Here is a 14,326-nt window from a genome sequence, read left to right as displayed (position 1 = left end):
ATATATATATATATATATATATATATATATATATATATATATATATATATATATATATATATATATATATATATATATATATATATATATATATATATATATATATATATATATATATATATATATATATATATATATATATATATATATATATATATATATATATATAGTAACGTCGACGCGAGCAATCCTCGCGTATCGGTATTATTATTATTATTATTTTTTTAAACTCTTATACATATTTTAACTGTTTCATTAAATTTGTGTGTATTATGTGTGTGAGTGCCGTATACAAATAATTTTTTGTTGGACTTTTATCTTTTATCAAGGGTATAACTTTTTTATTCTCATAGTTGGAAAAAAATCAAAACAATAATATTTCTAGGCACTATGACAAAACCAAACGCTTTTAAAGTATAAACTTCCATATGATGCTACCTCTTCAATTTTAAGGTTTGTGTTTGTCTCTTTTTGGTAAGGTTCTTTGTAATTCCGTTGTGTATATGTAAAAAAAAAGAACTGTACTATAAGATAATTTTAGACTGTGTCCCTTTCTGAAGAAGGTCATAGAAGACCGAAACGTCAATATATGGACAAAAAATTTTAATTGCTTTTAATACAAAGACCTATAACCCAAGAACCAAAAACTAAACATAAATTTAGAGAAGGTCTAAGAAAAAACAAAATATAAACTATATATATATATATATATATATATATATATATATATATATATATATATATATATATATATATATATATATTCTCACGTATTGATTCACGGATGGAAAAATGTGATGACACTATATTCCGGGATATCATCCGTTCGCTCGTTGAACTCCGACTGGAATCCTGCAAATCCTGCATCCGACTGGAATCCTGCAGACGTTTCGCCAAAATCTCACTTGGCATCTTCAATGCTCCCGCTCCGAAAACACTTCGAACACTCAGTGTTGAAGATGCCAAGTGAGATTTTGGCGAAACGTCTGCAGGATTCCAGTCGGATGCAGGATTTGCAGGATTCCAGTCGGAGTTCAACGAGCGAACGGATGATATCCCGGAATATAGTCTCATCATATATATATATATATATATATATATATATATATATATATATATATATATATATATATATATATATATATATATATATATATATATATATATATATATATATATATATATATATATATATATATATATATATATATATATATATATATATATATATTAATATTTTTTTCTTTTGGTTTTTGTTAAAAGGAAGAGTTTTGCAGCACTAAGAGAAAAATAGTAATACTGGTGATCCACTTTCTTCAGTAATTTGAATTGATTAAAGCGATGGCGCAAAAGTTTCTTGCCTAAGAATGAATCTTACCAAAAATGAATCTGGAACCTGTTATGGCATGTCTGTATTAAATCCGTTGGATCAGTTTTCATCCATATTTGGACTTGTTAAACTAATTACATGCAAACGTCATCAATACACAATATACTACTTTTTGGGTTATGAATATTTTTAAATGTTTGGTATGCAAAATTAACCCCTAGAGCTTTGCAGCATCAGTAAATCAAATAATAAAACCTACATATCGCAACAGGTTCCGGAGTCGATCAAACCAAAACAAGTGAACCTTGGCCTGGCGAATTTCGATTATGATATGGACGCAGATAACGTCACGCTGATACGATTATCGTCGAACAGTTTCGGAAAACGTCAGCAATGTTAACGTTTTCAGTGGTTAGATGTATTCAGTATTTTCAAGTTTCAAAGTATTTTTATTAACTGGAAAAGCAGCATAAAAAGCTGTGTAGATAGATAGAGAGATTTTTTTATTTTGAAATATTCATACAGATACATACAATACAATATACATATAGAGTAAAGTGTAAAAATTCACATTATTAGTATATAAAATACGCAAAAACAATGGAGAGAAACCCCAACAAGTAAGTGTATATAAGCAATTCAACCATTAGAAAAGTATTTTAGCTGTTAAAAACATTTTCTATAGATTGTCCCTCGACTCTCAGCAACACTTTAGAATGTCTATTGGAGTTTTTCTTCCATAACCACACTCTTTGTGCCGTTTAAACGTATTCCATAGACTCACTCCAATGTGAGAGATAGTCAGCGTGTTTCAGTTCTTTTTTGAATGTGTCCTTAGTTTTTGGAGGTACTGTGTTTTCGATGTCGTCAGCAAATGAATCAATATTTGTCGAAGAAGAGACCTATAACATGGTTGTTATTAAGAGCATCCTAGATGTGCTGGAGTGCACTTTTCAATGCTGTGTCAGTTGAATGCATCTTACGAAAGTCATTTGGGAATTTATTTATTTAAAACGATTGGATAGCTGTATCTAAGTTAAAAAAAGCTCTTTGGAATGTAAGAATAATACAACGCTCAACTGGCATTGATATGTAGATAATAATAGTACCAGGGAAGGGACTTGAAAGAACATTTTTTTCTTTCTCCAGTAAACGATTTTACTTTTTTACTCTTTTACTTCATTCGTCGACTGTACTGATCTAAAAGATAAGCAAGCGGAAGTTCTAAAACATGAGTTTTAACCAAGTCAGACCAGAGGGGGGAAATTAGAAGCAGGCCAAGGGCGATTGGTAGTCAACGCATCCATGTTTCTAGTTGATTAGTCTTCTTCAGCAGACTATTCGATTGTTAGTTGGATTCTGCTCGTTTCACATCAAATAATAAACCCATTTGGAAGATTGGACAATTCGTATAATTAAGTCACCCTATGGAATAACTAACCATTATTTAATGTCCATTTTAGTTGGACGGTACTGAGCCTACATGTAACTCTAAATCATAGCTGGGAGTCGGTAGCAGCGTGTCATTTGCTGCTGATACAGAGGTCCACCTCGAATTTGACCCAAAGGATCAACAAGCTAACAATCTTCTTAATGTTGAATTCTGAGCGAAGATTTACTTCAAACTTCTCAAAGTTTAAAGCTTAGTAAAAATCCAATATATGATTAAATAACTATTTGCGAGACTATTTGACATGTTCCATTTGTATTTTATGGAGTGTACACTTAATTAACGATTAACTGATTAAAAATTCATTCCACCCTCATTTACTGAAATTAACAAAATCACTTGGCATTTTTAAGGTTGTGAGAAATAAGGAATAAGAACATAAAAAATATTTTCGCTGTTTTTTTTTCTGTTTGGGTTTAATTGTAATTTCTTATCGACCGTAAATTAAGAATTGCTAACTAAATGTGTTAAACAATGAGATGAAATTAAGAAACAAAATTTTGAAAACACATTTTAAAAATATAATTTTTGTAGAATCTTTAAAATTTGAAACCGGTGAAATCTTTGTGAAATCATATATTTGAGTAAAATCTGGTGTATCAATTTTGGTTGCTGATTTGCCCCTGTGTCTACGTCAGAGCCTATTGGTTTTCTCGAATCTTGGCGCCTCATTTAAAATTCTGCGCACATTTTTTGATGTGCGAACAGACGTTTGTTATGTCTTATAAATAACGAAGTTGTGTTATGCCTTGGTATTATTCCATTTTAATATCCGTCATATATGCTATTCATTTATGTTTTTTGTAACAAATTAAGTACTCCTACATGCACAAACTCCTTCATATCATGATCAAAAATTAAAACAGGGATCTCAGTATCATACTAAAAATCTCAGAATTTTTTATTCACTCCATTTACTAAAATAAAAAATTTCATGTTTTTAACCAATCTCATCTTATAGTGCATCTAGTCACATGTAAGAGCCTTAACTGTCATTTTGGGTGAAACAGAATATACGAATCGTATAAAAAAAAAAAGAAGTGAAAACAATTGGAATGATGGATAAGCAAAAAAGAAACAGAGTGGTTACTTAAACTAGGAAGGAAAAGAGAGTGTTTTAAAACGAAAGGCGACAGTAAGAAAATGTGGCGAACTCTTAAAGTCCCATCAGATGCGATAATGTGTGTGCCTATACCTAATGTACCAAATCCTGAAAAGTCGGAAAAATTGAGGCCTATTAACATAACCCGATAACATTTTTGGTGTAGTGCTGTGTCGGCAGCTTCGTGTGTATTTCGAAGGACATAGATGTATTTTTTCGGATCAGTCCAGATTTCGTTAACGAAATTTGTTATTGAGAATTATTTGCGTGATCTGAAGCATATTGGGGCCACTGCTATTTATTAGTTTCGTCAACGATCTTCATAAAATTCTTAAAGTCACAACTAAACTTATTGGCAGAAGATACGTTGCTCTCAATATTAGGGCCAAACTATTTTGTGTGTTATTGGACTTAAGCTAAATTTGATATATTGATATATTCGTTGATGTAACTTAAATTGAAAGCGTGAATGAAATGAATGAATTATGTTATTAAACAGCCATGTTTCTACATAACCGTTGGCACTCTTATGAATACTGAAAACTTTTCCTAATATGAATAAAAAATTCGTCTATTACTACCAATCCTTTTTAATTACAAGTAACGGAGTTAGATTTACAAACAGATATAAACAACTAAACAACTACATATTCTTATAACCTAAAGTCAATGTAACAGATAGAGTGAAGGAAAAATATATAGGGCGTACCATTTCAAAAAGCAATTCTGTTTTGCTTCTTAAAATTAGCAATGCCTGGTAGAAAACTGACTACACCACTGAAAACGAATTAACTATTTACGCCTTGTGCAAATATGATGATCTTGACAAATTTAACATAGCTAGACTTCAAAAGCCCTAACACTGTTTGCAACAATATTCTGCAAAATTGAATATAGCGGCTAGAAGTATACACTAAACTCTGGAACGTCTACCATAACTCCTGGAAAGAAGCAATAGTGGTTCTCATCTCTAAATTAAACAAAAACAAATTAGAATCTTCCAGTCTACGACCAATTAGCTTAGCCCGCTGCATGAGCAAACTGCTTGGTGACTTCGAAGATACCTAGAGAGTAAACATCTTCTTTGTCTCTTTTCAAGTAGCAGCAATGATCGACGATCTAGTACTGCTTGAACGTCATATACAGGAAGCTTTCAGAAAACGAGGGCACTTGGTATCAGTGTACTGGAGAATGGCACTGCACACCACACTTAGCTGTACTCTATTTGCAATAGCAATAAATGATAAATGTAAAGTATAAGTCCAGAAATAAAAAAAGTGTATCTATGTGGATGATAATAAAGTTGGAGATTTGACAAAGGTGCTACAATCACCTATTAATGTAGTAATCCGAAATGTGTACAGTTTGGTTGACTAATACAACGTCATTATGATCCAGTATCCTACAGCTACAGCAAACTTTTAGTACTTGTTTTTGACAGCAGATTTAACTGGCAATAACAAATTAAAAAACTCGCCAGAGAGTGTAAACAATTACTAAATATTCTGAAACTATTATTTTGACACAAAATGGGGAACACATCAAAAAAGTTTGCTGCACACATACAAGGACCTAATTTTTTCAAAAATTGACTATGTCAGCATCGTATATTCATCTGCGTAATAAAGCTTATCGTGTTTAAAATATATGTGCTTTTCCAACAACACCAATCCAGAGAATCTACTGCGGGCCTGGATTAATGCCGCTCACTATACCTACGAAGAAAAGTAGCAAAAAAATTAAGGTTAATCTCTCAAAGGAACTGGTAGCTGATGACGAGATTGTAATTGCAAACAACTTGGTAACAAGAAGAAAACAGTTCAGAAAACTAGCAAAACATCTGCTTCGAAAAATTATACCAAATATAACAACAAAATACGAAGAACAAAGTAGACTGGAAGCAGTACGAGCTTTTATATTGTCTACAGGACACAAAACCTTTAGCCACACGCACCTTCTTGAGGTTGAACTTCCTCCTAACTGCGATATATGTGAAGTAATTTTGACTGACTACAGGCAAAAGGCAACAAAATAGAATAACACCAATTTTTGAAAACAATTTGAAGAAGGGACAAATTAAACACACACTGGCATATTTAACCAGCGACATATTTAACAATATAAAGAAAATATTATGACATATTTGTGTGTATACTATGATAGCAAAGGGCCTAGGCGATGCTGTAGAATGTCCGTAAAGGACTTCATCTTTAATTCTCCAAAAAAAAAAAAACAAATAATGCATATTACTAGATTTTTTAAAAATACTATAAAAGAAAAATGTCACTTTAAAGTTAAATCCGAAATTAGGCTTCTGAAATTATGATAAACCTTTGAGCAATTCTTGGCCCTTACCTGTTTTCGGGAAACTACATATCCAGATATCGTCATCGTTCACATCCCATTGGGTGATCTTCTCTTGAATCGACGTGAATTTCTTCGGAATGAAGACACCGTCAATTTCTCTTGACCACTTGCTCAGAATATCGTCCATTTCGTACTCGTATTCACTTGGAACGTCGATTTTGCTCGCGGCGGAAAACTTTTGCCTACTGTCAGACATTTTGCGATTATCAACTGAATTTTTTCAAGTGCAAAAGGTAAGATGCTCCTCCGTCGACACACAAACCTACTATCGACTGAATTCCTAACCAAATTTATTTTTATGCTGTCATTATCGTCAATGCTAATATAACAAAGTTCTGTTACGTAAGGGATTATCAGGACACCGTATCTGCGATAAGCCGAAATTACAAATTGTCTCGATATATGCGAGCGCGCACACACATATATGCACACATGAAAAAAATCATTACGAGCTATTGCAAAGGTATTACAATTTTTTTAATTAAATTTATCGACAACGAAACAATAATTTTTGCTTTTACGATTATGTATTTAATATTGTGACAGGAAAATTAAATCACCCAGTATAGGGCAAACTTTCTAGATAGTTTTTGGTTTCGGGGCTGATAGTATTGACAAAAGTTGGAAAATTTTTGTTAATCTGATTAACTAAAAATCTGCTTATTATAACATCCATTCACCTTAACATGTAGTAATAATATTATGATATAATAATATCCATCATATTATAATGAAGTTCATTTTCAATTTGAGCTATTAGCAACAGAGTCAGTTATCAACTATCGCCATAAGATAGATGTTGAACTGAATTGAAGGGTACTGGGATTGCAAATAAATAGAGGCACATTGACCACAATAATTTCTTCCCCGTCATATCTGTCGTTTGAGTAGGACTTGAATAAATGTTGCAATAACATTAAATCGAAAAGGAAGTATAAATGCAATCACCTGTTGTAATACGAGATTTGCTTCAAAAAGCAATTGTTATATCCATATAACGATTACAGTTGATAAGTTTTTCTCCGATTTTCTCACAATCGCAAGTTTTTTGGCATATTTTTTTGCCCATTTATGGTAAATTTGTTATATGACCACAGTATTATCAGAAATCCCTGATACCATTGAAATTTTTCATAATATATGTTCTTGAAAGTGATAGCAAGGACTTGGTGCTTTCCTCTTACCATAAATTTTAGCTAGTTAAAGTAAAGTTTGCTTACTTCAAATTCAAATTTCAAATTACTTCTGTAGCTTCCTGGTGTATACTTTCTTGGTGTACTATTGTCATTGGTCATTGTCATACCAGCACTTATTGGCCTGACTGTAACGTTATGAATTTTTAATTCTTCAATTTGTATGGAGTCGTGCTTTAGTTCTCTTAGTAGAATCATTTTTTTCTTCAGCTTAACTGCCTCCAGTGTGTACGGGATTTACAGTAGTTTATACCCGATGCCGATTATTAATACAGGATCCGGAAGATCAAAATCCATATATAATATATTAAAGATCCGGGTCTTTTACAATATTTACTAGTGTTAAAAAAATATATAAAAATCAGTAAGCAACGTTAACATAATTTTCCGAAAATGTTTTATGGCCGACCACTCATCAATTTTTTGCATCTTAAAAAAAGCCAGGTTCCATTCAAGAATCTTCTTTTATTATATTGTGATGAATCGGCTCGGCCCGGCTCTGTCTAGGACCGAAAACTCTGGAAAGTTCAGAATGAACTTAAGTGTCTCAGGTTCGACTTATATAAATAATATGCTTTTATATAAATTATTAGTGCTGTGTGCATAGTTCCGTATTTTTTTTTGTTCTAAAAATGTAGTCTTTGGTGTCAGGTGTGGGGTGATTCGTGAATAAGGCATCGCTTAAAGTGTTCATAAATAAATTAAACATTGCCGACGTGCAGCGAGATTGGAGGAAACAAATCAACATTCCGAGAAATAAATTTACGCTGCTATCGAGATTTCAAGCAGGCAATTGGGATTGAGAGAATATTTCAAAATGAGAGCTGATCCATGGAACTCATTGAAAATGGAAATCCTTTATCACCACTAACGTTCAAGGTGTGAAATGCTGCTACCGCATCTCCAGGTACGTGCAACATAGGAAAAAATAATAATAAATCTTAATTAAAAGAGTCTGGGGACGTTGTACCGTGCGTTCAATTTATCTTGATAACATTTTAATTGTCTGTAACTTTTTTGTTTTGGTAGATATCAAGGTAAACAAAAAAATAAAATGTAGGGTGAGTAGCCAAGTGACGTATAAAACAAAACACTATCAATTTTTGCATATCTAAGCCTACATCATTTTTTTAAATGGAACGCCCTGTATATTATATATGTGTTTAATTGAATATCTTATTACGATTACAATGTTGTAACGCACTTTATTTTTTAGTCCACTCGTTTTTGACAAAATGGGCAAAAATAGGAATTTTTTATAATTGCAAAGAGTGCCCTGACTGACAAATAAAAATATGTGTGATTTACGTATTAGTAAACAACTTTGATGGTTGAATTATTGTCCAAGTCAAGAGTGATATGCTAGAAGTATACTTTCTGAATAATAAAAGTGCAACCGCTGCTCGTCGTCAGTATATTTATCCAGAGCGCCGAGTCAGTTTCCTCTATTACTGTATATGAAGAGACAGGTATTTCTCGGAGATCAATCCACTCAGTTCTGAAAGAATATAAATTTAATGCATTTAAATTTCGTAAAACTCAAAAACTAAGTGCGGAGCAATGTCAAACGAGGATGCCGTTTTGTTTGGATTTTTTAAATAGACATAGAGAGAATAATATATTTTTTTAAAAACATTTTATGGACTGATCAAAGTTCGTTCACTACAAGAATGTTTTGTAATAAACAAAATCGATATTGGTCCTTAAATAATCCTAGACAAATACACAAATCAATTAATAAATGGCGCGGTGCCATAGATGGACATATTTTGGATCCGATATTTATAGATCAAAAGTTAATTTGGAAATCATTATTTGCAACTCTTAGAGCACCAAGTAGAACAATATATAGAAGATTTATCACTAAATATATTAGCGCTGATTATATGGAAGCAAGACGGTGCCCCTCCTCACAATGTTTTGCAAGATAAAAATTTTCTTAACATGGAATATACCAGCGGTTGGCTATTGGCCAGTCAACAGCCCCGACTTAACTTTAATTGATTTTTTCTTTCGGGGACACATGCACAGAACTCCTTGTAATAATGTCGTGGAAATTCGGCAAAGGATTTCAGAGGCAATCAATCAATTAAGAGACAGTCCGGAAAAGTTACTAATTGAAAGACAATGTTTTTGTTCTATTTTAATTTGTAAATAATTATTGTTGTTGCAGTCAGTCACGGCACGCTGAAATTATATACAAATATAAAGTGTGTTACATCATTGTAATCGGAAAAAATATGATATTGGCTTATATGTCAGAAAATTGATAGTGTTTTATTTAAAACGTCACTTGGAAAAAACTTGGCTACCAACCCTACATTTTGTTTTTTGTTTACCTTGATATCTCTAAAAACAAAAAACTTACAGCCAATTAAAATGTTATCAAGATAAATTGAAGGTCCGGTACATAAACCTATATTAGAGAGAAGAGAAAGACGATACTCATCTACGTATATGTTTTGTAGACAAGATACTTTCTTCTATATGTCGCAAAAATATGACAGAAATGATGATTTCATCAAATTTATAAGGTGGACTGTATTTAATCATTTTCCTAATAAAATCAAGTGATTTGATCAAACATCAAAGTTGTTTTAGTCGAAAAATAGGTTGTTTTTTGTTTAGTTTCAAAAGAACTCTCCTTTTTATTGTACCATTAAACGATCACCAAATAAAGACGTATTTCATACTTCATACTTCAAAAATGTTGGTTGAAAAGCTTATTACTAAAGACTCGGATCAGCTTGATACAGAGCAATACATACAAAAACAGAATTTTGGATGATCAAACTATTCCGGTGCATTTTGTTGGGACACTGTTGTACATTTCGAAACTAACTAAAACTAACCAACCGAAAGCAATAAAAACGATATGAAAAGAATTTACGGAATTTCGGTTTGCCCAATCTAAAAAGCTGAAAGTTTTTTATTTGTGCTATCTACGTCATGTAATTGATGAGCAGACATATGTAGTTTTTCCATAGAAATCCTAAAGATCATACTGACTTTAGAATAACAAATATATCGTTGTAAATGCGCTGCTAATTATAGTAACATGATAATCGAAATGCTTCACAAAAAATGCTTAATGTTATCTTCGTTGTTACCAGAAGCTTCTTCAGCGTAATCATGACCGGTTTATAAAAATGAGGCACGGCTATGTTTGCAGTTCTGAAATTTTATATGCGCTGTATTAATTCTCATTTTGGTACAAATACACCAAACCCAAGAAACCTCATAACGGATATTAAGGTCCGGACCCGTCTTTATATCTTTTTCGATTGTTTACAGCGTCGGATTTCTAAAATACTAATCCAAATCTAAAAAAAAACGCGTAGAAACCTAATAGATATCAATATCAAATTGTACGTATTTCGGCATATACACTACCTAGGAAATAATAAATCTGGAATAATTAAGAACTCCAGTAAGTAAATTAATTAAATTAAATTAAATAAATTAACTAATGCACGAATTTAAAGAAAAGCACTAGTGATACGATATTTTTTTCCAATCCACAGTATATATAATATAAATATAAAACATTTTCAGCAATTATAACTCCATCTTGCGAGCTTGAGATATTCAGTGTAATTATATATCTAGCTTTTCCTGGTGTATATTAATTATATGTAATATCGTTTTCTTTTGTGTCTAGGTCGTATTTTGCAAGAGCCGATGTGCTTCTAAAATCTTTAATTGTGGTTTTTTCTTAAGAGTATAACCGTTCAACAAAACACAATTAAAGCTATTGTTTATATTTTAAATAATTTTTAACTGAATAAATGTATGGACTATTCAATGAAATATTATAAATTTTTTATGACTTCGCGCCCAAAGGGCATTTGAGTAACAACACGATTGCCAATTAAATAGTGCATGACTTGCCAGCTGATATAACTTATCGGATTAATGCACGGCAGATGAATCATTTAGGTTATTACAACATGAATAGTAAACATATGACTAATCGTATTATACAGTTCGAATCCCTCAAACTTTTCAACAAAGCTTTTGAGTATATTTGAGTATAATTATTTTTTTTAACAATGCTGCCACAAACGGTAGTTAGCAACAGCTATCGAAATTGTGTTTCAATCAACGTCAAATTATCAAGCCCGTGATTAAAGTACCAAACACGCTTGGCCTGGCTTAGGACAATGCTGATGAAGCTGACGTCTGATCTTGTTTGATCATAGGGTGCTAAAATAATACTTTTTTGGGAAAAAAAATTGATAATGCATTCTCAATAGGAACCCAAATACAGATCCGAAGATTCCGGGTAGGGGGAACTCCTCCACGGTAAGTTCTGTGAGTTCCCTACAAGTTTAGTATTTTCAAATTTTCTTATAACTAATGATAAGCCCTGTAAGTGGGGATGTCAAATTCCAACAATACATTCTGTACGTAAATATAATTATATATTTTTTAAAATAGTATCACATTTATACATTAATTAAATTTATTTATTTGATAAATTTTACAGTAGTAGTAATAAAACAAAAAACGAATAAAACAAAAAACGTATGAATTTTGGTTTTGGTGTCGACAATTTATGGGCAACGTATATTGCCTGCCATTTTAATTAATGTATATTGTAAATAATGTAATATTTAAATAAAACATCTACTACTACTACTAATTACTAAAAACTGTATACAGTGAACGGCTAAAATATCTGACAAATTCATTTAAAAATGAGGTATTCGATTTCAAGGAAAATGCTTGCACGCGTCCATCATATTTTTTTTTGCGTTTTTCTGCAGTAAACAGAAAATATACAGAGTGCGTTAAAAAATAGATGTGCATTTTCGAATTCTCGCATTTCACGCGTATCTCTTACTTTTTATAAGAAAATAATCAAAAACAAATTACAATTACAAAGTGTTACAATTACATTTCTGTTAGTAGGAACTGAAAATGGTGCATCTAAATGAAACCCAGAGAATTCAAATGTTCATTTTTATTGAATATGAAGATAAAAGGAATACTCAAGAAGAAGTTTATAGTTTGCTCATTGATCCCCTTCTACAAATCCACTGCCAGTTAAACAACGTATTTAAATATTCACGCACTTGTCGAGAAAAAGGGGGGGAACATTTTATATTCTTTATTTAATTGTATATGAAATTGTTCCATCCAAAGCTCATAAATGACGTTGGCAAATAAACATAAATCTCAGAGGAAGTCGAAATTAAAGGCCCAGTTAAAATAAAATATTTATTAGAAAATATTAGGGGTCATATTATAATTGTTGCCTCCAACAAATCATTCATCTCGACGAAATTTAAACACCTCTGTCCATGAAAATTAGAGTATATTGTAGTGCCTTTGACCAGTTGTTCAGAAGAACCGAAGTTGAATAGAAGCTTGATTCGTGTCCACTGCCATTACAATTTTTTTTTCGGCCCCATTCAGTGATATTAAAAGTTCATATGACCACCAACACTTACAAATATTTTACTTTATGTAGGCCTCGTGTCGTTTATCAATCTTGTTGCATAATATAGAATTTTGAAATTGATTTAAAAGATTAAACTAAACCCTGGTGTTTTTGCAACCGAAATCACGTACGCACTTGTTTTCCGTATTAAGGTCGCACCTACTTGTTCAAAGTTCGAAATTTTTATTTTTTTGGTGCCAAGATCAATATTGACCCATATAAAAAAATAGATTTTCTGTTAATAACTACTTATAACTGTTTACTCAACACATCAATACAAAAGTTTAAATTACCCAACAAACTATGTCAAAAAGAAAATTAGTAATAACATATAACATGCAAGTAATTTTCAGGTGCAGTATTGCGAAATATAAATTATATATTATTAACGTCTACGTATTTAAAACAAAATATTTATGGAACAATTATTTCATTGCTTTTTTTTTTTTTTGGATCTTGGATTAGTTTTAGTTGTATAATTTGAGGCCGAAGTATGAAACCATGTGTTGTCACTGACTATTTGCACCAGTATGAAATATTAAATTATTTGTTTATGTTAACCCCTGTTTACGTAATTGTGACAAATGATGTTCTTATATTGTTCGTGTAAGTATACAAAATTTCGCAACCGTTGTCTAGTATAAAACTCTTAGGCTCGAGTACGTCCTTGCAGTAAAAAATACTTGTTCGACACACGATAATTTAACAGTAACTCGACAAGCGCTTCAGAAATCAAGATTACATTTTTCCTTGACCTAATATCTCGCAATAGATAAAAGTTTGGTTTTAAGAATCTTAATTTATTAAATAGGTAAAAAACATATTGTTCCCACTTTAATTGCTTCCTTAATTTTACGCTTAGGTATCGAGTACTAGTGCGATCTTTTCGGGATACTGCCCAATTATCTACAAAAATCTCGCTATGAGGTGGTCGGCTTTTTTCGAATATTTTAACCGAGATTTAAATTTTACTTTGGCGATTCCAGGATATTCTAAATAATTGTAAATTCAGTATTTTCCTTGGCTTCATAATTTGACCATCCCGAACAGAGATATTCAAGAGTTTTCTCCAAAGTAGTTTGTCCAATCATAACCTTTAGAGGCGGTGAGCAAGGCAGCAAAATTATAAGTAGCAAGGTTTGAGTTCATGTTAATCATGAGCTGTGGTTCGTTGATTATGTATAAGTAGGCTGTGACCTTAATGTAATGTCAATTAAGGACATAAGAATAATTAACTAACCGTTGAAATTTGAAATAGCAAGTCCAGTTGTTCAATACCTTAGTCTAATTGACGTCTAAAATTTAAAAGATAATTTAATCTTTTTAGAAGGGGTCAGCTTATTATGTTTTATTATTTTGTATTCTAATAAATATTGTCTTTTGTTTATTACATTAAATTTGTCGAAAATGTACACCTGATATTTCTTAAGTAATCTAA

The 14,326-nt window shown here is 31.6% G+C and overlaps 1 protein-coding gene across 2 annotated transcripts in view; it reads right to left on the bottom strand.

The window, feature by feature from the left end:
* LOC132702786 (luciferin sulfotransferase-like) overlaps window positions 1–6,521 on the bottom strand; it is a 26,477-nt gene extending 19,956 nt beyond the window's left edge. For both annotated transcript variants that reach the window (XM_060671565.1, XM_060671566.1), the window contains exon 1: window positions 6,238–6,521. In XM_060671565.1, coding sequence (XP_060527548.1) covers window positions 6,238–6,445 — 208 coding nt within the window. In that variant the 5' untranslated portion in view covers window positions 6,446–6,521. The remainder of the gene's footprint in view (window positions 1–6,237) is intronic.
* Window positions 6,522–14,326: the final 7,805 nt, after the last annotated feature.

Source organism: Cylas formicarius, unplaced genomic scaffold, assembly GCF_029955315.1.
Source record: "Cylas formicarius isolate icCylForm1 unplaced genomic scaffold, icCylForm1.1 PGA_scaffold_6__28_contigs__length_40554024, whole genome shotgun sequence".
Taxonomy (NCBI): Eukaryota; Metazoa; Arthropoda; class Insecta; order Coleoptera; family Brentidae; genus Cylas; species Cylas formicarius.
The sequence above is the reverse complement of the archived record's forward strand: the minus strand, read 5'-3'. Positions and strand labels throughout refer to the sequence as shown.